The sequence below is a fragment of the Corvus moneduloides genome, chromosome 17 (genome assembly GCF_009650955.1).
Source record: "Corvus moneduloides isolate bCorMon1 chromosome 17, bCorMon1.pri, whole genome shotgun sequence".
NCBI lineage: Eukaryota > Metazoa > Chordata > Aves > Passeriformes > Corvidae > Corvus > Corvus moneduloides.
Window position 1 is genome coordinate 2,761,831 of NC_045492.1, and position 21,746 is coordinate 2,783,576.

Here is a 21,746-nt window from a genome sequence, read left to right on the forward strand (position 1 = left end):
CAAGCTGGGAGGCAGCAGGAGGTGCCTCCCAAGTCCTTAGGAGAGGAATTGGGTGAGGAAGGGGAGGGTGGGTTAAGGGGAGTGGGGGGGTTGTGCCCAGCGTGCTGAGCAGAAAGTCAGGGCATGTGGAGGATCCTCTTGGACACCGCCCCCCAAAAACCGGCGTTAGGGCAGCGCAGAGCCCGGAATAACTGAGCAGTGAGAAGAGGGGAGGATCCCTCCGCAGTGCCCTCTTAGCCCAGATAAAGAGGGAATATCTTTACCACCTGGCACACAGGACGGGGTTTCCTAGGGAAGATGTGGATGCCCCAGAGTTGAGACATCAAGGCCAGGTTGGATGGGGCTTCCAGCAACCTGGTTTAGCAGAGGTGTCCTGCCTAGGGCAGCGGAGTTGGACTAGATGGTTTTTAAGATCCCTCCCAACCCAAACCACTCTGTGACTCTCATAACCAGCAGGCTGAGCGGGCAGCGGCAGCGTGTCCCCTGTCCCCCGTGTGGCACGAAGCCGTGCCTGGTGATTTGAGCCAGAGGCTCATCCCGTCCCGCTGCTCTGGTTGGTGCCGCCGGTTCTGCAGCAGCCGCAGATGCTGCAATTTGTGAGCTGAGCGTGGGGGTTCTCAGCTGGTGGCAAAGCCCCTCCGGATCCCCGCAAGGCTTTGTCCCGCCGCAGGCAGCGCCCAGCCGGACGGGGCGGTGGGACAGAAGGTGCCCCAGCGCCCAGGGTGGGGGTCCCCGGGCACCCCCAGCCCCCGGCAGCGCCGGTGGCTGCAGAGCGGCTCTTTGCTGGCATCTGCTGACAGCGAGAGATCCTGCAGCTGTTCCCAGGGAGCGACGCTGACACTCGCCCGGAGATGGCCCTCGGCCCGGAGATGGCCCTCGGGCCGCTGCTGGGAAGGAGCAGGTCCCTGGCAGCATGGGGCTGTCAGCCAAGCACCGGCCAGGAGCGCCCCGCAGGGATGTGCCTCTTGCAGGGAAGGTGAAGGCCCACGGAAGGATGCACTTAAAAACCTGATACTGAAGGTGGCTTTCCAGCTGGAAGTGGGAACACATCCCTCAGGGCTCAGACAGACTTTTCCTGGGATACGAGGCTCTTCCATCCCTCCTGTGTCTCTGTGCCGTGCTTGGGACAGGCAGCTCTTCCTGCAACATCCTCTGAGTCAGGGAACGAAATCACATCCATCAAGGTCTCCTTGTGCTCCAGACAACTGCTTGGAATCATAAATCATAGAATGGTTTGGTTGGAAGGGACCTTAAAATTCACCCAGTTCCAACCCCCCCTGCCATGGGCAGGGACACCTTCCACCAGACCAGGCTGCTCCAAGCCCCATCCAAGCTGGCCTTGGACACTTCTGGGGATGGGGTGTCCACAACCTTGGTGGTGCCACGTTGATAGGCCAGCAGAGAGAGGTGACAGCAGCAGAGAGAAGTGACATTTATCAAAGTTCTACTTGTTGAGTTATAAAAACCCCAGGAGAGCTGCAGAATCCAGAATCATGGGCAGTGTATCCCACCAACTCTGCAGTCCAAGAGATGCTTATTCCCAGTTCCAGGCAGGAAGGAAACAGCATTTTCATTTGCAAGCTGCAACTTAACCAAAACATGGCCCAGTTGAACTGCAAACATGACAGTGGATTTTACAATCTGCAGCTCATGTGCCGATTTTATTATTAATTTATGTCCATTGACACCCCTGCTACTGATGCCCCTTGGTCTTGGAGCATGGAGAGCCAAAGCTGCAGCAGGCAGTGAATACTGGGCTTTAATGTGCGACAACTTTTGCCTTTCCAAAATTATTTTAGCTTCTGGGTGCTGCTTTTTCCCATCCAGTCTCTTGTTCCTTGATAAAATGATCCTGCCCTGATAACATATGAGCTGCCACGCAGTGGCAAAAGCATTTTCCCACCGTGAGAGCCCAGCTGACTGTGGTTATCTTACAAGGATCTGTAAGAGAAGAGCCTGCATGAGATGGAAGAAACTTTGTAGGGACTAATTATGTCCCAAAGCAGACAGAAACACTCTCAAGTTAAAGGACTTAGAGATCCCAGCGATTCTAAAGTCAGATACACTTTTTTTCTGCATTTCCTGCACAGCGAAGGATGAATCCATCTGTTAAGTACATATTGCATACCTAAATCTGTTAATATATAGACTAAAATCTATCTAGATAATAAAAGCTATTTCCCTTCCATCCCTTGCAGGATTTTACGAGGCTCAGTCCTGCAGGGCAGGGTTGGTGCCATCCCCTTCCATGAATTCCTGGGGACACTGAGCAGAGCAGCCCTTCCCTGGTGCTGAGGACCAAGGATTGTCGGGGTATCCAGCGGCCTGAGATGCTACCTGGATCCCCATGGTTTGGGAATGTTGTCCCAGGGCCTGCACTTGAGCTCTTCAAGTCTTTTCTTCAGAAAGGATTAATTCAATTAACACAAGTAACAAACCAGCTCACAGCACTCTATAAATAGACTGGTGGGCTCTGACACAGCTCCTGGCTATGCCAAGAAATGGGACTAATAATAGCTGCTTAACGACAGGGTTCAGGGGGCTGGAGAGATTAGGCAGAGAAAATGCCAGGATGGCTTAAACCTGCCATGAAAATCATCTGGGGAAGCGTGGAATCCCAGAATCCCAGGATGGCTTGGGTTGAAAGGAACCTTAAAGCTCAGCTCATCCCACCCCTGCCATGGGCAGGGACACCTTCCACTATCCCAGGTTGCTCCAAACCCTGTCCAACCTGGATCCAGGGATCCAGGGGTAGCCACAGCTTCTCTGGGCACCCTGTGCCAGGGCCTGCCCACCCTCTGCAGCATCCCAACAGCCATCGAGGAAGCTCTGCTGGAGGAGATGGCTCAGAGTGGGGGCCACGGAGCCCATCGCTGCCACACTGCCAGGTCCTGCTCCTGGGGACCGTTTGGAGGATGATGGAGTGAAGAGATGCTTTTTCCAGCTAAAATGCAGGAATTTCCCCCAGGGCCGAGGTCAGGGCCCTGGCAGCACCCCCAGTCCTGCACCTCAGCCTCCTGCACTCCCCAGCCCCTTTCCCTCCCACTGCTCCTGCTGCCAGGAGAAATTCCCAGCTGGGCTTTTGTCACCGACGCACGCGTGTTTCTGCGGGAAGTTTCTATTTCTGTGAATAGCAATTTTTTCAACCAACTCCTCCCCCGCCTGCTCGCTTTCACAGGAGCCCTGACGAACGCCGCTGGCATGCCTGGAAGCTGCGGCTCACTCCCGCGTGCCAGCCCCGGCCGGAGCCTCCTCCCTCTGCCCTCCCATCCCACCGCCTGTCCCGCAGCTCCACGGCACAGCAATTATGCTCGTGGTATCTTGGGAGGGTCAAACCGAGCTGGGACCACTCCAGGAGCTGGGCGGGCTCGCGGTGCTCACCGTGTGCCCTGGGACAGGAAAGGGCTACAACGAAGTGGAGGAGCCTGGGGGAGCCAAGCCTGTGGGAAAACCCCAAAACAGCTGGACCTCTGCTTGGGAGCCACTGAGATCTCTGAGAACGCCCTGGCATGTCCCAGTTTCTCAGGCCACAGCTCTTGCCAGGCCCAGCTGTGCAGAGGAGCCAGCAAATGATTTCTGTCTCTGATTAAACCTGGAGCCAAGCCCCCGGTACTCCAGCAGCGTGTCAGCCCTACTTGTCCCCTCCTGATGGACCCCCTGCTCAGGGTCAGCCTCCCAATTTGGGACCAGGGTCTTAAGGGCACTTTGGACTCCCTCTTTCCATTAGAAGACACCACCTGCAACACTTGCCTGGGGTGTCCATTGCACATAAGTTGTCACAGGAATATCAGTTGCTGAAGAAGGGGAGGCAGGGGGTCCCACAGCCAGGCAGAAGTGGTGGCTGTGGAATGTGCTCTCTGCTGCGGGTCCCTGAGCATCGTCCTCGCTGCACTCACAGGGTGAGGCTGTTTCCCCAAAGGAGGTGAAGTCAAAGCGCTGTGACCTGGATCCAAGGACCATGGGCCTTTCTCCATCCCAGCAGCAGGACAGGGAAAGGCATTGGAACCATCTGGATGGCTTCCGTGCATCCAGGCCATGCTTCTCAGCATCCCTGCCTCGGGGCACAGAGCTGAGAAATGAAAGGGAACAGCACAAACGATGCTGTTCTGCTGCACTGAGAGCAGTGCTTAGTGTTCCCGCTGCTGGTTCAGATGGGAATGGGACCTTAGAGGCTGGAATTATCAAAAGCAGCTCTTGGGAATGAAAAAAAGCTGGACAAATTGCTGTTTGCAGCTGCCTGGATGGAAAATAAAGTGAGTGCTCCCAGGGGAGGTGGCACAGGGGGAGTGAGCCCTGTCTCTGCTTGAGGACCAAAGGACCATATTCCCCTTGCTGTTCCCAAACCAAGAGGCACTGGCAGCCAGAGAGGGGCTGGACAGGGGATGGGATCACAGGGGAACATCCTTGGGATGCTGTAGGAGTGCTTACCACAGTGAGCAGCACCACACTGCAAAGTGTCATTTAAACCCTGGACATTTCAGCGAAGAGAAAATCAGGAATATGTAAACCGTCTGTTTGGTAAAGAAATAACCTTCAGGGTTTCCTCTGCTGCAACCTCAAGAAATTCCACAGCTGCTGCTGCGTGGGAGGGAGCATTTTTCTCCTCAGCGTGAGGCTGATGCTCAGGGCTGGCTGCAGCCCCTGGCCGGGAAGGGCTGTGCTGAGCAGCGTATGCTGCAGCCCCTCTGCCACCCAGAGCCTCTCTCCATCCCCTTCCCAGCCTGCCAATAATGTTACTGAATTCTTATAAATCCCGTGCTTTCCAGAGGGGTTGAGACCTCAGTAGTGCTATCTCAGAGGCTCCTGGAGCTGCTTGAAGCCCTCTGCAAGGGGCAGAGGGGATGTGCCAAGAGCGATTTGCTACTCCTGGAGGTATTTTCTACTCCTAACTAATGCAGAAAAAATGGGTGTCTGCCAAGGAAGTCAAAATATTCCCGCTTTCAAGATCCAGGGTAAGCAAGGAAAAAGCAATGCAGACTCTTCTGAAGGTCTGCAGACACCATCTCCCTCTGCCTGGCTCCTGTTTAACACCCGCTGGGACTGTTGGGAGGTTCCTGCCCTGGTTGTGCCCAGCTCCCACTGCTCCTCCTGTGACAGCCCCGCACAGGGACACCCAGAATGTCCAGGGCCAGACCTGGGACAAGCAACAGAGTACTGGGGGCCTGTGTCCCTCCCCATAGCAGTCCCAGGATGGAGCGGAGAGCACTGGGAAGCACCAGGTCCTCCTGGTGCCCCCTGTCATGCCAGAACAAGGAGCACTGGGGAGTTGTGTCCCTCCTGGTGCCCCATCCCAAGACAGAGAGGGGAGAACCAGGCTCTTCCAGTGTCCCATGGAGCAGTAGGGCCCTGGTGTCCTGGTCTCTCCCCGTGCCCCATCCGGACCAGAGCAGGGCACTGGAGAGCTGTGTCTCTCCGGTTGCCCCATCCCAGGCTGGAATGTGGAGATCCAAAGAGCACTGGGCCCTCCAGGTGTCTGACCTAGGATACAGTGGAGAGCCCTGTGTGCCCCATCCCACACTGGAATGGGAAGCACCGGGGAGCACTGGATCCCTCCTGCTGCCCCATCCCAGGATGGAGAGGGGAGTCCTGGGGAGTCGTGTCCCTCACGGGCAGGAATGGGGAGCATTGGAGAGCACTGTGTCCCTCCTGCTGTCCCCCCATCCGGGCTGGAGACAGAAGCACTGGGGAGCACTGGGGAGCACCGTGTCCTCCCGCTGCCTATCCCAGCACGGAGTGGGGAGCACCGGGGAGTTCTGCTCTTCCCTGTGCTCCATTCTGCGATGGGGAGCACCGGGAGCCGTGTCCAGGATCGGTGCGGGGAGCACTGGGGAGCACTGGGGAGCACTGGGGAGCATCCCGGTGCACCGTCCAGGGAGGGAATGGGGTGGGGCCGGGGTCCCGGTCTCTCCCGGTGGGCGGTGCGCGGGGCGGTGAGTGGCGGGGCGGGACGGTGCGCGGAGCGGTGCGGGGCGCGGAGAAGCTGTGCCGGGTGTGAAGAGGCGGTGCGCGGCACTGCGCGGGCGGTGCGGGGGCAGGCGGTGCACAGGGCGGTGCGGGGTGGTGCGGGACGGGGGCAGGCGGTGCACAGGGCGGTGCGGGGCGGTGCGGGGCGGTGCGGGAGGGGGGCAGGCGGGGCACAGGGCGGTGCGGGGCGGTGCGGGACGGGGGCAGGCGGTGCGCGGGGCGGTGCGGGGCGATGCGGGACGGGGGCAGGCGGTGCACAGGGCGGTGCGGGGCGGTGCGGGGCGGTGCGGGGCGGTGCGGGACGGGGGCAGGCGGTGCGCGGGGCGGTGCGGGGCGGTGCGGGGCGGTGCGGGACGGGGGCAGGCGGGGCACAGGGCGGTGCGGGGCGGTGCGGGACGGGGGCAGGCGGTGCGCGGGGCGGTGCGGGGCGGTGCGGGGCGGTGCGGGACGGGGGCAGGCGGGGCACAGGGCGGTGCGGGGCGGTGCGGGACGGGGGCAGGCGGTGCGCGGGGCGGTGCGGGGCGGTGCGGGACGGGGGCAGGCGGTGCGCGGGGCGGTGCGCGGAGCGCTGAGGGGCGGCGCGGGGCGGTGTGGGACGCGGAGCGCGCGAAGATGGCGGCGGGCAGGCGCGCCCCGCGCACCGGGCTGCTGGAGCTGCGCGGCCCCGGCGGGCAGTGGCTCCGCGTCCTCCTCACCCTGGCCGAGGACGTGCTGGGGGTCAGCCCGGCAGACGGCCCCGGCCCCGGCCCCGGCCCCGAGGCCCCGGCGGCGCAGCTGAACGGCGGCGAGCCGGGCTCCGCCGCGCCCGAGGCGCTCGCCAACATCAGGCGCACCGTGCGCGTAGTCAAGCAGGACGTGGGGGGGCTCGGCATCAGCATCAAAGGTGAGGCCGGGCCGCGGGGGTCCCGGGGCGGCGGGAGGAGAGGGGCACCGGCACCGGGACCTGTTGCTGCCGCCGTCCCCGCGGCTCGCTCGGAGCGAACCCCGCGGGGAGCGGGGCTGGGGTGGGGATCCTCACACCCCCCAGCCCCAGCGCAGGACGTGGAGGGGGACACGTGGCAGTGACGGGACCCGAAACATTGCCGGGCCATGGAAAGAGCCATGATTCGGGGTGCGGAGTGACCGGCCAGTCCCTGTCCGCCGTGCCCCGGCCGGAGTGAGGGACACCCAGCGTTTGGGAGCCGGCGAGGGCTCCCAGTGACCCCCGCACCCACGGGCTGCTGTCCCGTGAGGCAGGTGGGGTGCAGGGGGGCACCCAGTTACACGGAAGTTGCCCTTTTGCAGCCAAAGGGAGGGCTGGGCCGGCGTGTCCTTGTCCCACCGTGTTCCTGAGCCGGGAAATGCCCCTTTAAAACTATCAGCGAAACGAAGGGAGCGATGTAAAGCCCTTGGAGCTCTCCGGGCGCTGGGTGGGGTGTTGAAGCAGCGCACTGGGGCGTGGAGATGCGTGCTCCCGGGAAGCGGAGGAGCGGGAAGCCTCGCTGCTGTAATGCCTGCTTGCCCTCCCAAGCTGCCCCGCTCCTTGGGGAGACTCGCTTGAACTTCAGGCTGGAAACTTCTTGGGGCAGGGATGGCGTTCCTGCCTTTCTGCCTGCCTTTGGTTTTCACGCGGCTCCGAGCGTGCTGGAAACTGTGAAAGCAGGATGAAAAGGGCAGCGGAGGCGCAGGGACAGGGCTGTCACGAAGCGTGGCTGTGAGAGGCAGCGGGCTCGGCAGCCCCGGGGGGAGTGACAGGGCAGCTCTCGACTCCTGACGTGGCTTCTCCTCCCAGCTCAGAGGGGACACAGACGCAGCCTCCGGCTCCCTCTGGAAGTGGGGAGGTTTTGCAATGCGAATGTGCGGGTGCTGGAACTGGATCGACACTGCTGGCCGTGTCTGCAGGGTGCCCCAGCCTGCCAGCCCTTTTTTAGGGAAGTACAAACCCCCCTTCGTAACCACTCCTTACTGCCAAGTTACTGCTTGCTCTGTGGCTCTCCCAGGAAAGGAGAAACTTCCCTTGGTTCAGCTAAAACTTTATTTTTGCAGTGACGTGTGTGGAAAAGAAGTAGTTGCCATCAAAACTGGGCAGTGGAAGCTGTTGTGGAGGGTGGGGCAACCTTGGTAGGGCAGGACATCACTCCTCACCGGGCTGCTGGCATGTCACTGTTCATGTGCCAGCCGTGTTTCACGCAGGGACACTGGGTGCCACCCGGGGGGTGGATGTCCTGCCACGGGACATGGCGAGGGGCTGGCAGGGCAGCGGGGAGCCGAGAGGGAGCCGGGCTGGCGCAGGTTCTTAGCCCTGGCAGGGCTCTCGGCGCTGGCAGCCGGGAGAGGAGCCGCTGCCGCAAGGACGGAGCAGCCCCCGCCTGGGCCTCTGACAGCTGATAACCGGAGCCCTCGCAGGGCTTGGCAGGCGGCTGAGCGAGGAAATGCCTGTGGCACTGGCTGGGAGCAGCCCGGGGCGGGCAGTGACAACAGGCTGGGCTCAGCATCTCCCTCTGGGATGAGGATCATCTCTTGGAGACTCCTCGGGACAGGCTGTCCTGGGGCGCAGGGCACGTCGGGCGCTGCTGATCCCCGGCTACCGTGGGCAGTGGCTGCTGCATCCCTGCGCCCTGGCACGGAGGCAGCTCGGATCTCCCTGCGGGTTCAAAAGTCAATGTGCAAATTGATCTCCTGAAGCCACCGGGAGTTTGAATAGCATTATTTTAGTGGGGACAGTGGGGAGCAGGGCTGCTGTGTGGGGAGGAACACACAGCCAGGTTGGCTCAGCTCTCCCAGGCTCTTTGGCCTCTCCAAAAACGTTCAGCTGTCTTATCTGTTGAGATCATGAAGTCCTTGGAGCCAGGACAGTTGCTCAGCATACATGATTAATAATGCAAATAAAGACACACTTTCCTGCCAAAACTGATGGGGAGATGGCCAGTTTATGTGTTCGCTCTGTGAATAATCTGTGACCAATCTGAGTGGTTTTGGAGCAATCACTTCATCAGCTGTAAAGCCTCATGGTACTTTGGCTGGTGTGGTTGGTGCAGGTGTCCTGTGGGTATCTGGGGGAGTGGGCAGTGGGCTGACCTGGCACAATGCATTGAGTGCCAGCAGAAAGGCTCAGCCTTGCTGGGACCATCTGGAACTGGAGCATCCCCCTCCCCACCCACTCCTCTGAGCGCTCCAACAGCCACAACTGCTCCCTGTCTCTTCTGTTTCAAGGTGGACGAGAGAATAAAATGCCCATCTTGATCTCCAAGATCTTTAAGGGGCTGGCAGCGGATCAGACCGAGGCGCTGTACGTGGGGGATGCCATCCTCGCCGTCAATGGCACTGACCTGTCCGAGGCCACACACGATGAGGCTGTGCAGGCCTTGAAGAAGACGGGCAAGGAAGTGATCTTGGAAGGTAGGAGACAAGGATGTGATGGGGGGAGAAGGGTCCTCCTGTACTGGGATGACACAGGGGTGGCATATCATCTGCAGCTGCATTTGCATACTCTTTCAAATGGAAAACAACATGTGCAGAGTAATTTGTCTGCTCATCCGGAGAGCTGGAGGTAACTGCTGGGATTTCCCTGTCTCCCTCCCAAGAGGGAGGGATGTGTGTGCCAGTGCTCCATGCCCAGAGGCTCTGTCTCCCTGCTGTGGGTCCCCGAGCAGGCAGCAGTGGGAGGTGTGGGACAAGTTTCTGGGATTTGGGATTCTTTCGTTGCTCAGCATCACCCCCACGTCTGCAGTTCCTGGGGCAAGAGAAAACATTTTCTGCTTTTCCCATGGTTTTAATTTAAACCCACATCCTTGGCTGTTGTAGGTTTATGCCAGCAGGGAGGGGGTGCACTGGCCCCCCACTCCTGCTGAGCACCTTGGGGTTTGCTGGTGGGCTTTGGGCAGGCGGAGGGTGAGGCAGGACCTGCTCAGGAACTACCCACCCAGGGGATGCTGCCCACCCAGGGGATGCTGCCCACCCAGGGATGCAGCTGAAGGAGCTGCCCAGCCACGCGATCCCTGGAACCTGAGGCTACAAACATGCCAGGGATGCAGCCTTCACCACCCTGGAGCAGACTGTTCCCTGGGAACAGGCTCCCTCGGTACCAGGCAGATGGTTTCAGGTGTCTCCCAGCCCTGAGGGGGCTGGCACACTGCAGGAGCCCCTCAAGCCCTATGTGAGGACTGGGTGAGGATTGATGGATTGGGGCCATGGGAGCCCTGAGGGAGAGACCCCATTCTTCTCTGATTACCCTTCACATCACATCTGTCCATGTTTGCCCACCCTCTGCCAGCTCGGCCAGGCCGGGATGAGCATCCCAGATCTGTCCCTCAGGAAAGGAGCCTTCCCCTCCCCTCACTTCTAACCAGCCCCTGGGGTCACCCTGCTTAACAGAGGGGGTCTCGGCACCAGAGACCCTTCCCAGATCCCAAAGGGAGGTTTGATTTGGGGACAGTGCTCGGGGCTGTCCCTGGACAAAGCAGAGTTCTGTGTGCTGTGCTGCCAGCGACCACTGTGGCCCCAGCTTTCCTGCGCCTTCCCCAGATTGTCTCAGCTCCAGATTTTCATTTTTAGCTTTGCTCAGCCCTTTCTGCTGTGGGTTCCTCCTCTCCTGGGAGTCTCAGGACCACGGTTAAGCTGGAGGAATGTGCTGCTCTGCACAGCTGCAGGGAGCAGATAGGGTTGGTGGTGGGGTGGTTTTGTTGTTTTTTTCTGACCAAAGAGAAATACAAGAGCTTCTTTCTTTGTGAGTCTGCGAAATTCCTGCCTGGAGCCGCTGCTCTCGGACCACCCTCCCTCTGTTATTTTCTGTTCATCCTTTGGTGTGGGTTTCCTTTCTGCCAGAGGTCCTGCCAGAGGTGGAGAGGAGCTGCCCTTTCTGGAGAGAACAATTTCTCTCCCTGGACCTCTCCTCCTCCTCCATCCTCTAGGAGCCAGATCACCCTCCTGGGAGGCAGCTGCAGGCAGGGCCTTTGCTGTAGCTTGCTGAGCTCAGGTATGACCTGCTGGGCTTCTTAATTAATTAAAACTCCCAGCAGGTACTCTTGGGAGGAGAGTGAGGCTGGGCTGGCTCCCACTACAGCACTCTGGAGCTCTGGGATGAGTTTGTATCTGATGTCCAGCCGGAACAGGGAAGTGATCTCTGCTGCTCATCTGATCACTGATTTCACTGATAAATGTGGTACATCTCCATCCCCTCGGTTTTTGTGTTTACTGGCACAGTGCAGCTCTGCCAAGGGGGATGGTGGGGCTGGCACTGTGCCGTGGTCAGGCTGTCACTGCCCTCTGGAGGTGGTGGCCCTGCCTCTGGACAGGGTGTCCTCTGCCTTGTATGTGCCACCCCTGTGGCTCTCCAGGAGCTGGTTGGCCAAATACCCTGCCCCAGGGAGGGGTGGCAGGGCTGCAGGGCAGGGGGTGGCCTTGGAGTGCTTGAAGGGTGTTAAACAAGGGTTTCCCTGCTGTCTTCTCCTGCTTGGAGAAGGCAGAACTTAAAAAAGAGCACCTTAACATTACTTAGACACTTTCTGGTCCCCGCATGGTGCCAGGTGTGACTCCAGCTTTCCTTATGGTGCTCTAAGTGCTAAAACAGAGTATTTGGCGCAGCCAGTGTCTGTTTGCTGCCTTGCCCTTCCTGGCTGCAGTCATTCCTGGGATTAGGAGTTTTTAGGATGGTTTGCAGGTGGCATTGCAGCAGGCAACGAAACTGGGAGAGCTGGCACCTCCTCACAGGGCAGTGAGCTGGGCTGAGATTCCCCGAAGTGGCGGAGCTGGGAGGTGATGCGTTTTCATGTGGGTATCAGCAGTGGCTCCACGTGCCAGATTTCACCCTGAGCTGCTCAGCTTGGCTTCAGGGTGTCATTGCTGCCCAGGCGTGAGGACATGCAGATACCTCTCCGTGTGTCCTGCCAAGATTTTTTTTTGGATGTGCCAAACTACTCTCTTGGTATTTGCAGGAGGAGTTGGACTGTATTTATATTACATTGTTATTTTGGGGAGAGTTGCTCTCCCTTGCCTTATTTTTCCCTTGTTTTTTTTCCTTATTTTCATTGCTTGGAATCTAGAGACTCTCCATGGCAGGCGAAAGGCTGATAAACATCCTTCCAGCTGCCCCAGGAAGGGTTCTGGGGACAAGAGTGGTTTACCTGGTGAGGCCCCTGTGCTGTATTGTCATGGGGGCAGAACTGGGAGCAGTGAGGAGGAGGAGTGGGGGCAGCTGTGGGCATCTCACATCCATGATTTATTTGCCACAGGGATGCTTTTGGGGCTGTTCTCTGCTCTTTAGGGCTTGCTTGGCCAAGTAATAGCTTGGAAGCTCAAAATTCAGAAAAATGGGTGCTGGGAGAGAGGGGGGGGCTGGGGATTCTCCGGAGTGCTGGTTGCCATAACCGTGGGAAGGAAGGTGTTGGATCTGCCCCAGGGATGATGCCACGAGGTGATGGGGCACATCTACCATCTCCACACCATGCTGCTCTGAAGCTTTGCTTTCCCTGGGGAGTTTCCTGGGTTTGTTTCTCCTCCCGTGGAAGCACGGAGGGCTGTCCCACGATCTCCCTGCTGGTGGTGCAGTACAGGGGAATGTTTAATAAAGAGCCGGGGCATGGAATGTGGCACTGAGTGCTGGGACAGGAGGGACAGCAGTGGCACCTCACCCTGCAGCACCGCATGGCATCTTCCTCCCTGGGGTGGAAGGACTTGAGCTGAGGCAGCTGGGACAGGAGCTGTCGTGTTCATGCTTGGAGCCAGGGGCAGGGCATGGTCCCAGGGTGGGGTGCTGGGGATCTGTGTTGATCTTTTTGGAAGCACATGAGAGCATCGGGTTGGAGCTTGCAGGTCATTTCAGGGCGTCTCTTTGGGATGTGTGTTTGCTGAGCCCCCCAGTTTAACATGCCAATTCTGCATCATTAATCCTGAAGCAGAGAGGGACCAGCTGGAGGTGGGATTAGCATCTCTGGGGCCAGCACTGGATCTCCAGGAGCTCTCTGGAAGATTTCCTGATGTGATGGCCTTCCTGAGCTGTGTAGGTGCTGCTGGGAAGATTTTGGCAGGAGAAACAGCAGCACCATCCTACTCCTGACCAGAAATGCAGTCTGGAACTCTTCTTTGAATCCATGCTGTGACCTCCTGGCTGAAGCAGAGTGTGCTGGTGACCCAAGCAGCAGGAGGGTGTTCTTGAACCTGCTCTGGGTGTCCATGTGTCTGTTTTCCTGCCTGGAGGAAGCATTGTGGCTCCTCAGTGAAACTCTGTGGGGTCAGGCTTGGCTCTGAGCAGTGCTGAGCCATGGGGATGTGTGGGGCAGGTTGTGCTGATTCAGGATCCAGGGTGCCCAAAGTGGTTTGTTTGTGCTTGTTCTCCATCCTTGTGAGAGATGGGCAGATGGAGAGGGAGAATTTCTACCCAAGAAGTAAAACCAAGGAATTTTGGTGGTTCTGCCCCTTTCTGGCATGCTGGGGAGAAAAAAACCGGCTGCAACACAGAGGCAGACCCAGGGCCTTTGGTTAAACGTGTCCCTCGTGCAGCTCCCTCCAGGGTTCAGGGGCACATGGCATGCTCCAGTGATTGGGATTCCCTGTGCTACCACCCACCCCCCTGCCGAGGCACCGTTCTGGCATGGGTTGTGTGGCCAGAGACTTGCTGTTCCCCAAAACCCTGGAATAAAGTTTTCCTTAGTGCAAAGCCCTGAGCAGTTAAAGGTCCTATTTGTCCCCTGTCCTCTGTCCTGGAGAGGATTGGTGGGACGGGCTCTTTCCCTGGAGAGCGCACGTGGCTTTGGGGGCCAGCAGCTTTGGATTAGCCCAGGAGCCACCAAGGGCTGTGTGCCTGCTGTAGGTGACTTTAGGTCAACAGCAGCCAGGCTGTGTTGCTGCCCAGTGGTTTTTGGAGGGTGCAGGCTGCCAGGGAGCAGGCAGCAGCCCCAGCACTACAAGGTGCTAGTTAGGAAGAGAAAACAATATGGGAATTACAGTTAACCACTAGCAGAGGTGATGCATGATATGGTCTGAGTTGTTTGCTTCAATGAGATGGAGGTAATTAATGAATCCATTCAATACCAACTTCAGTGAAGGGACTGGCAGAAGTATAAGTCAGCCCGCTGTGAAGCCAGTGCTGGGGTCACTGGAGGGGACAGCAGCTCCCATGGCATGGTGGCCTGGCCTTGGCAGGGGACCATTGCAGCCTCCAGCACCTCCCAGCTTCCTGTGCTGGCTCAGGAGCCCCTGTGCTTTGTGACCAGCCTGAAATCCTCCTTAAAGCCACGTACCCGAGACACACGCGCTGCCTGTTGCCTAATTCTCTGTGCCCTGTCCCAGACTGGGCACTGCTCCTGTTCTCCACGGCTCCCTCGGGACGTGACCCCGCCACCGCCCAGCTAACGCCGGTGACGTCCCCCGCGTGCCCGGGGAGCCAGGGGCTGCCGCAGGGACGCCGCTCGGGTTTCAGCAGCTCAATGGCATCTTTCTGAACTCCAATTAGTTCCCAGGCACCAGGATAATGGCAGGTCCCCGCTGCCAAGATTAATGGCTCGGGTCAGATCCAGCGCGGCTCGGATGCCTGCGGGAACGTGGCTATTTTTGCAACGGGAGGCGCAGCGCACGAGGCTGGTGGCCCCCCGCTGCCGCCTTGGCCCCGGGGCTACCGCGGGGTGACCTGGCCCACGTGGCACAGCACCGTGGCCATTTATAGCCGTGTCCCGCGGAGCACCCACGGGGCTCTGGCTTCCCGCTGCTCCTGCTGGGCCGTGAGGGCTCAGAGGTTTTAGGGAGCTCACTGGGATAGGAATGAAGGGGGAGAGCACAGAAGGGACCCATCAGGATCATCCAGTCCAACTCCTGGCCCTGCATAGGGCACCCCAGCAATCCCACCCTGTGTCTGAGAGCATTGTCCAAACACTCCTGGAGCTCTGGCAGCCTTGGGGCTGTGACCACTGGGGAAAACAGGTGGGAGATGGGTAGTGGTGGCCAGGTGAAGTTTGGGAGTGGGTGGTTCTGCGTGCAGACCATTTCCTGGTGGGAAAGGGGCTCCTTTCTGGCAGCATATCAGGCTGCTGTGGCTTGGCTGCAGTGATGGCGCTGGGCCCATCCAGCCACCTACAAGTGTTGGCTGCAAAGCCAAGCTTGTGTCCCCCATCCTGCCACCCACTCTGCTGGCTTGGACCTGGAGTGGAACCAGCCAGGATGGCTGGGGACGTGGCTTGCAGGCACGTGTCTATCCCGTGGTGTTTTCCTAAGGGCCTCCAAAGGGAAACCCTTCCATGGAGTCAGTAGCTGGTCCCATGCTGCCCCAGGGCAGGACCAGGACTGGCACCCTGCCTGCCTGGAGTTTTTTAGCCAGCATTGCCAAACTCATTTTCAGGATGTGGCTGTGGGGCCCCATCAATTTGTGGTGCCTTTCATGTCCCTCTTCCCCCAAACCTCTGGAGCCGGCTGCCGTCCCAGCGTGGCTCTGAGGGCTGTGGCTCTGGAGCCAGGCTCACTGGGCACTGATTTCTTGTCCCTGGTTTGAGGCTCATGGGGAAGGGCTGTGCGAGCAGAGAGCACGCTCTCCAAGGCTTTTCCTGGGGCCATGCCAGAGTATTTGAGAGCTGTTCCTCAGCTGGCAGCGGGACTGGCTGTACCAGCACAATTTGGACTGTATAATTTTGGCCTGGGACTCTTTCCCATTCCCCACCCCTGGCTGTGTGTGCTGCCCCAGGGAAGTGCTTAGGCCTGGATCCGTGAGCTGATCTGGGTTAAAGGGAAGGAAAAAGGGGGAAAAGGCCGTTCCTATCCCTCTTGGGGAGCTCTCCAGGCTGGGATGGTGGGCCTGAGGTACTGGGAGGGTCCAAGGTGTCATGTGAGGGTGGGGAGGCCCTGGTACAGGGTGTGCAGAGAAGCTGTGGCTGCCCCTGGATCCCTGGCAGTGTCCAAGGCCAGGTTGGATGGGGCTTGGAGCAGCCTGGGCTAGTGAAAGGTGTTCCTGCCCATGGAATGAGGAGGTTGGTATGGGATGATCTTTAAGGTCCCTTCCAACCCAAACCATTCTCTGATTCTGTGTCACTCCCTGTGTGACCTCACCCACCAGTGCCATCCCTGCACCCACAGGGGCAGGGGGCCCACAGCACCCATGGGTGGCAGCTCTGGGGAGCAGAGGGGCCACCAGCTCTGATGCAGGGGCTTTCAGCAGGGTAGGATGAGGCCGCCCTGGCCTGTGCCATGTCCTCAGCGGGCGCTGCCTCTCTTCCAGTGAAGTACATGAAGGAGATCTCACCCTACTTCAAGAACTCCTCGGCGGGGCCGACGGTGAGCTGGGACCCCTCTCCTGCTGCCCAGCAGAAGCGATCATCCCCTGTGCTGCCCCCTCGGGAGCTCCGGGAGAGCCGGAGTGTCCCTCTGAAGATGTGCTACGTGTCCCGCAAGTGCCTCCCCACCGACCCGGAGCACAGGTCAGCGTGTGGCGCTGGGGCCGGGGATGCCACCGTGTCCCGGGGAGCCGAGGGTGGGCAGGGACTCATCGGGGCCGTGTCCCTGCAGGTACCTAGAGGTGTGCTCGGCAGACGGACGCGTTGCCCTCTTCCTGCGGGCCAAGGATGAGGCCACGGCGCAGTCGTGGCTCGGCGCCATCCAGGCCAACGCGGCCGCGCTGCTGCCGCGGGTGAAGGAGGAGCTGCGGGCACAGCTGGCGGAGGCTGGCACGGTGGCCGGACGGGATGTCAAGCACGTGGGCTGGCTGACCGAGCAGGTACCCCCAGGCCCTCTGCCACCCCGTGCCACCCTGCTGCCGGTGGCCCTGACCCAGTCCCTTTGCAGCTCCCCAGCGCCGGCACCAGGAACCTCCTGGCCGTGCTCACGGAGAAGGAGCTGCTGTTGTACGGGAGCCTGCCGCAGAGCCGGGACGCCCTGGGCAAGCCCACGCACAGCTACCCCCTCATCGCCACCAGGTAGGGGCCGCCAGCTCAAGGATAGGGTGGTGGCAGTCCCTGGGAGCAGTGGTAGGGTCTGGGAGTCAGGGCAGAACCCAGAGGTGGTGTCAGACCCCCAAAGTGGTGACAGTGACCAGGGATGGTGGCAGGAGCTGGGGGTCAGGGCATAGCCCTAGGGGCGATGGCAACCCCCGAGGTGGTGGCAGTGACGGGGGACGGTGTCAAGGGCTGGGGGTCAGGACGGACCTGCAGGGTGGTGGCAGGGGCTGGCGGTGGTGGCAGAGGCGTTTGAGGTGATGGTAGAGTCCAGGGGTGGTGTCAGAGTGGTGGGGATGGTGACAGTGTCCAAGGGTTGGTGGCAGAGTCCCGGGCATAGTGCGGGGATTTAGGGCGCGGGCATGGTGACAGTGTCCCGGGGTGATGTTAGGGCAGTGGGGACAGTGGTGCTGAGTCTCGGGGTTGGGGCGGGGGTTTGGGGCGGCTGTCGGGGCGGGTTTTCAGGGAGGGACTCGGGGCAGGGCTCGGGGCGGGGTTGGAGCGGGTTTTCAGGGTGGGGAGCAGGGCTCGGGGCGGGGTTGGGGCGGGTTTTCAGGGTGGGGAGCAGGGCTCGGGGCGGGGTTGGGGCGGGTTTTCAGGGTGGGGAGCAGGGCTCGGGGCGGGGTTGGGGCGGGTTTTCAGGGTGGGGAGCAGGGCTCGGGGCGGGGTTTGGGGCGGGTTTTCAGGGTGGGGAGCAGGGCTCGGGGCGGGGTTGGGGCGGGGGCGGCTCCAGGGCCGGGTCCGGCGCGGGCGCTGAGGGGCCTCATCCGCGGGGCTGCAGCGCCCCCTGGCGGCCCCGCCGCGCGGCCACCGCGGAGCGGAGCGGGGTGAGGCGCTGGGGCCGGGCGGGACGCGGGGCGGTGCGGGGGCCGTGCTGGGGCCGGGCGGGACGCGGGGCTGTGCTGGGGCTGTGCTGGGGCCGTGCGGGATGCAGGGCGGTGCTGGGGCGGTGCTGGGGCCGTGCGGGACGCGGGGCTGTGCTGGAGCCGTGCTGGGGCCGTGAGGGGGTGCGGGGGCAGTGCGGGACGCGGGGCGGTTCTGGGGCCGTGCGGGATGCAGGGCAGTGCTGGGGCAGTGCTGGGGCCGTGCGGGGGCCGTGCTGGGGCTGTTCTGGGGCCGTGCGGGATGCGGGGCAGTGCTGGGGCCGTGCGGGACGCGGGGCAGTGCTGGGGCTGTGCTGGGGCGGTGCTGGGGCCGTGCGGGGGCCGTGCTGGGGCTGTTCTGGGGCCGTGCGGGACGCGGGGCAGTGCTGGGGCTGTGCTGGGGCTGTGTGAGGAGCGACGCTGAGGTGCGGTGCTGAGGAGCCGTGCGAGGTGCTGGGATGTTGCGCTGTGCGGTGCTGGGGCGGTGCAGGGAAACGGGGCGATGCTGTGTTGGTGCTGGGGTATTGCGGCGCAGGGATGCAGCGCACGGGCGGTCCAGCACTGGGGTGGTGCGGGGTGCGATGCCGGGGCTGTGCGGTGCTGGGACGGTGCTGTGGCGGTGCCGGGGCAGTGCGGGGTGCGGTGCTGGGGTTGTGCTGGGACGGCGTGGGGTGCATTGAGGGGCGCGGTGCTGGGGCGATGTCGGGGCGGTGCGGGGTGCGGTGCTGGGGCGGTGTCGGGGCGATGTCGGGGCGGTGCGGGGTGCGGTGCTGGGGCGGTGTCGGGGCGGTGTCGGGGCGGTGCGGGGCGCGCTGCTGAGCGCTGGCCGTGCCGCAGGCTGGTGCACTCGGGGCCGGCCAAGGGCTCGGCGCTGTACGAGGCCGAGCGCTCCTTCGCGCTGCGCGCCGGCGGCCGCCTGGGCGTGCAGACCCATCTCTTCAGCCTGGAGAGCCCCCGAGAGCTCGCCCTGTGGACGCGGCTGCTGGTGGATGGCACCCACGGCGCCGCCGAGCTGGCCCAGGAGGTCTCGGCAGGTCAGCGGGGGCCCGGGGAGCCCGGGTGGTGTGGTGGGACTCCCAGCTCACCCCTGTCCTGTCCCTGTCCCCAGCCTGCACGTGGAAGGGGCAAGACTGCACCCTGACCGTCCACATCGACAAGGGGTTCACCATCTCCACCAGCGAGCCCGGGCTCAGCAGGACCATCCTGCTCCAGCAGCCTTTTGAGAAGCTGCAGATGTCCTCGGATGACGGCACCAAGATGCTCTACCTGGACTTTGGTGGCCCGGAGGGAGAGATCGTGAGTTGGCTTTGCTTTCAGCAACCTCACCCACCAGTCTTGGGGGAAGAGGGAGAGCAGAGCACCCACCCTGCTCACAGCACCCATCCTGTCTGGCATGGGGGTGACACATGGCCCCATCTGCCTGCCTCAGCCAGGGTGTGCAGCTCTTTCCAGGGCCCCAGTAAAGCTGTGGTGGGTTTGGGGAGCTCTGGGTGGTCCCTAGCTGAAAGCTGGCTGCTGCAGGAACAGCCCTTCCCATTGCAAACGTGCCTCCTTTCCTTTTTTGCAGCAATTGGACCTTCACTCCTGCCCCAAGACCATCGTCTTCATCATCCACTCCTTCCTGTCGGCCAAGGTGACCCGGCTGGGGCTGCTGGCGTGACGAGGGAGCGCAGCGCCGGCTGGAGCAGCCCAAGCCCCCAGCCCATCTATGCACCTCCCTCCTGGCCAAACCCAGCCCCGAGCCATCCCAAGGAGACTGCAGCCCCCATGGGATCACGCCACCCCCACCAAGGAAAAGCACCATCCAGCCAGGAAAAACCCCTCCCGGGGGCGTTTGGGGGCAGCAGTGGGGTGAAACCCCTCTTGGATGGCAGCACCAGGACTTCTCCGGTGCCTTTTCCCCCTCCTTCCTCGATGGCTGGAGAAGCCGGTTGGGAGCCCACGAGTGGACACGTGGCCATCACCCCAGTGCCTTGAGAGATGATATTTTCTGTACAAAGAACCCGTTTGTATCCATGTTTTATATTTATACTGCCCGCTTCAAAACGCTGATGCGGCAGCTCTTCCCCACCTGGCCTGGACCCCTCGGAGAGTCCCCAGGTCCTGCAGCACAAGGACCTGTGTCTGTTTTCCAGACAGGCAACCCAAGGGCTGGAGGCCAAAGCCAGCTCTAAAGTGCTAAAGGGACAGGAACTGCGAGATCAGCTGTATTTGCCAAATTTTTCCATATTGTGTGGAATGCTAGGAACCACTTTTCTCTGTTGGAGTTGGATGGTTCGTTTGTTTTTGTGCACTCTGGGGTCACTTTATTTCTCAGTTTGTGGGGGAGGGTTGTCAGGTGGCTGCTGCGGAATGACTTCTTTTATGAACCAAAAGATTCTGCATGAAAATGGCCTTTTTTGGGGGGGGGGTTAAATAAACTTTGCAGATCACAACCAGCAGCAGCCAAGATCTGTCTCTTGGTTTCACTTGGAGAAGTAGAAAATCAGTTTGTGGGTGGTGCCTGGGCTGAGTCTTGGGTGTTTTCCACCAGGGGAAGGAAGGGATTTGCCTGGAGGCTGCTGTGAGCTTGTGGTGCTGGGGACACTGCAGGGGGATTCAGGTGGGGACAGAAAGTCTTTTAAGGTGCCCAGCGCTGTGCTGGGAGTGGCAGAGAGGGACATACTTGATGCCAGTGCCAGCTTTGGTGATAACAGATGGGTTTGGATTCCCCACACTTCCAGGTGCCCGATGGAAGGAGGGCATTGTTTCCAAACTCAAAATAAGTTGTGTTTTGCTTTTTAAATTTTTCCAGTAAAAGCAGCTGCCTGGCTGAGCAGCAGCAGAGGCTTGGAAAGTTGTTGGGATAACGGGAAAGGGCTCTGTTTGCATCTCTGCAGTGCCAAGTTCTGGGTTAACCTTCTCCTTTTGGACTGGCCCTGCCCATGGGGGAACCTGGAGTCTCCCAGGAAAGCCCTTAGCCAGGGAATAAAACACACAGGCTGCAGGCAGAGGAACAGCAACTGATTAGCAGCAAAATAATATCAGAGAAGCTGTGGCTGCCCCATCCCTGGAAGTACTCAAGGGCAGGTTGGATGGAGCTTGGAGCAGCCTGGGCTAGTGGAAGGTGTCCCTGCCCATGGCAGGGGGTGGGATGAGCTGGGCTTTAAGGTCCCTTCCAACCCAGACCTTCTCTGATTCTGTGGTTTTTAATGATGTCAGGCAGGGGGGAGTATGGAGGGAGGTGTTGGGGCGACACACGTGGTTTTGCCATGTGCTGAACTGCACCCCAGGGCAGGGACTCAGATGTTGTGGCAGCCTTTGGGGTGCAGGGGGAGAAATTGCAAAAAAAGGGAAGGAAATCCATAGAAATTGAGAGCAACAAGGGCAGTGAGATGTGTGTGGTCTGGGCAGGGAGGAACCATAGAACCACAGGTTTGGGTTGGAAGGGACCTTAAAGCCCATCCAGCCCCACCCCCTGCCATGGGCAGGGACACCTCCCACTAGCCCAGGTTGCTCCAGGCCCCGTCCAGCCTGGCCTTGGGCACTGCCAGGGATCCAGGGGCAGCCACAGCTTCTCTGGGCACCCTGTGCCAGGGCCTCAGCACCCTCACAGGGAAGAAGCAGCACAGGAAGAGTTTATTTGGTGTAAGAAATAGTTCCTGTGGGGTGCACCAGCACTCAGCTGCACAGCTCCTGGCAGGACAGGGTGATGAAGAGGAAGGGGATGTCCTGTTCCTCCCAGCACAGCCCCGTGGCTGGCAGCAGGAATCTTTTATGATGAACAAGCCCTTTTTATTGCACATAACTGTCAGATTTCCAGGAGACCTCACAAAATGGATTTGCAAAAGGAAAAAAAGAGATCCCCCCCACCCCTGTTCCTAACTGTTAAATCAATACGAGTAATTTAGAAACAGATGGTGTATTTTTCTATGATCAAAAGCATGTCAGCACAAGGAAACACATTATTACTGCAATTTACCTTCCTCTTCTTGCCCTGCAGCCATTACTCTTTGGGGTTCATTGCAATAAAAGAGGGAATCGCTCCCAA

General features: G+C 60.3%; 1 protein-coding gene across 1 annotated transcript; it reads left to right on the top strand.

Annotated features, from left to right (window-relative positions):
- Positions 1–6,539: 6,539 nt before the first annotated feature.
- SNTA1 (syntrophin alpha 1) lies at positions 6,540–20,160 on the top strand. The gene is made up of 8 exons (XM_032127191.1): positions 6,540–6,847; positions 9,157–9,342; positions 16,142–16,340; positions 16,429–16,636; positions 16,705–16,835; positions 18,554–18,750; positions 18,825–19,012; positions 19,284–20,160. The coding sequence occupies exons 1-8, from the start codon at positions 6,577–6,579 to the stop codon at positions 19,374–19,376; spliced, it is 1,473 nt and encodes a 490-aa protein (XP_031983082.1). The 5' UTR covers positions 6,540–6,576; the 3' UTR covers positions 19,377–20,160.
- The last annotated feature ends 1,586 nt before the right edge of the window (positions 20,161–21,746 follow it).

Coding starts and splice junctions, on each gene's coding strand:
- SNTA1 (XM_032127191.1), top strand. CDS start 6,577: ATGGCGGCGGGCAGGCGCGCCCCGCGCACCGGGCTGCTGGAGCTGCGC. Junction 9,343..16,141: donor CAAGGAAGTGATCTTGGAAG/GTAGGAGACAAG, acceptor CCTCTCTTCCAG/TGAAGTACATGAAGGAGATC. Junction 16,637..16,704: donor TGGGCTGGCTGACCGAGCAG/GTACCCCCAGGC, acceptor GTCCCTTTGCAG/CTCCCCAGCGCCGGCACCAG.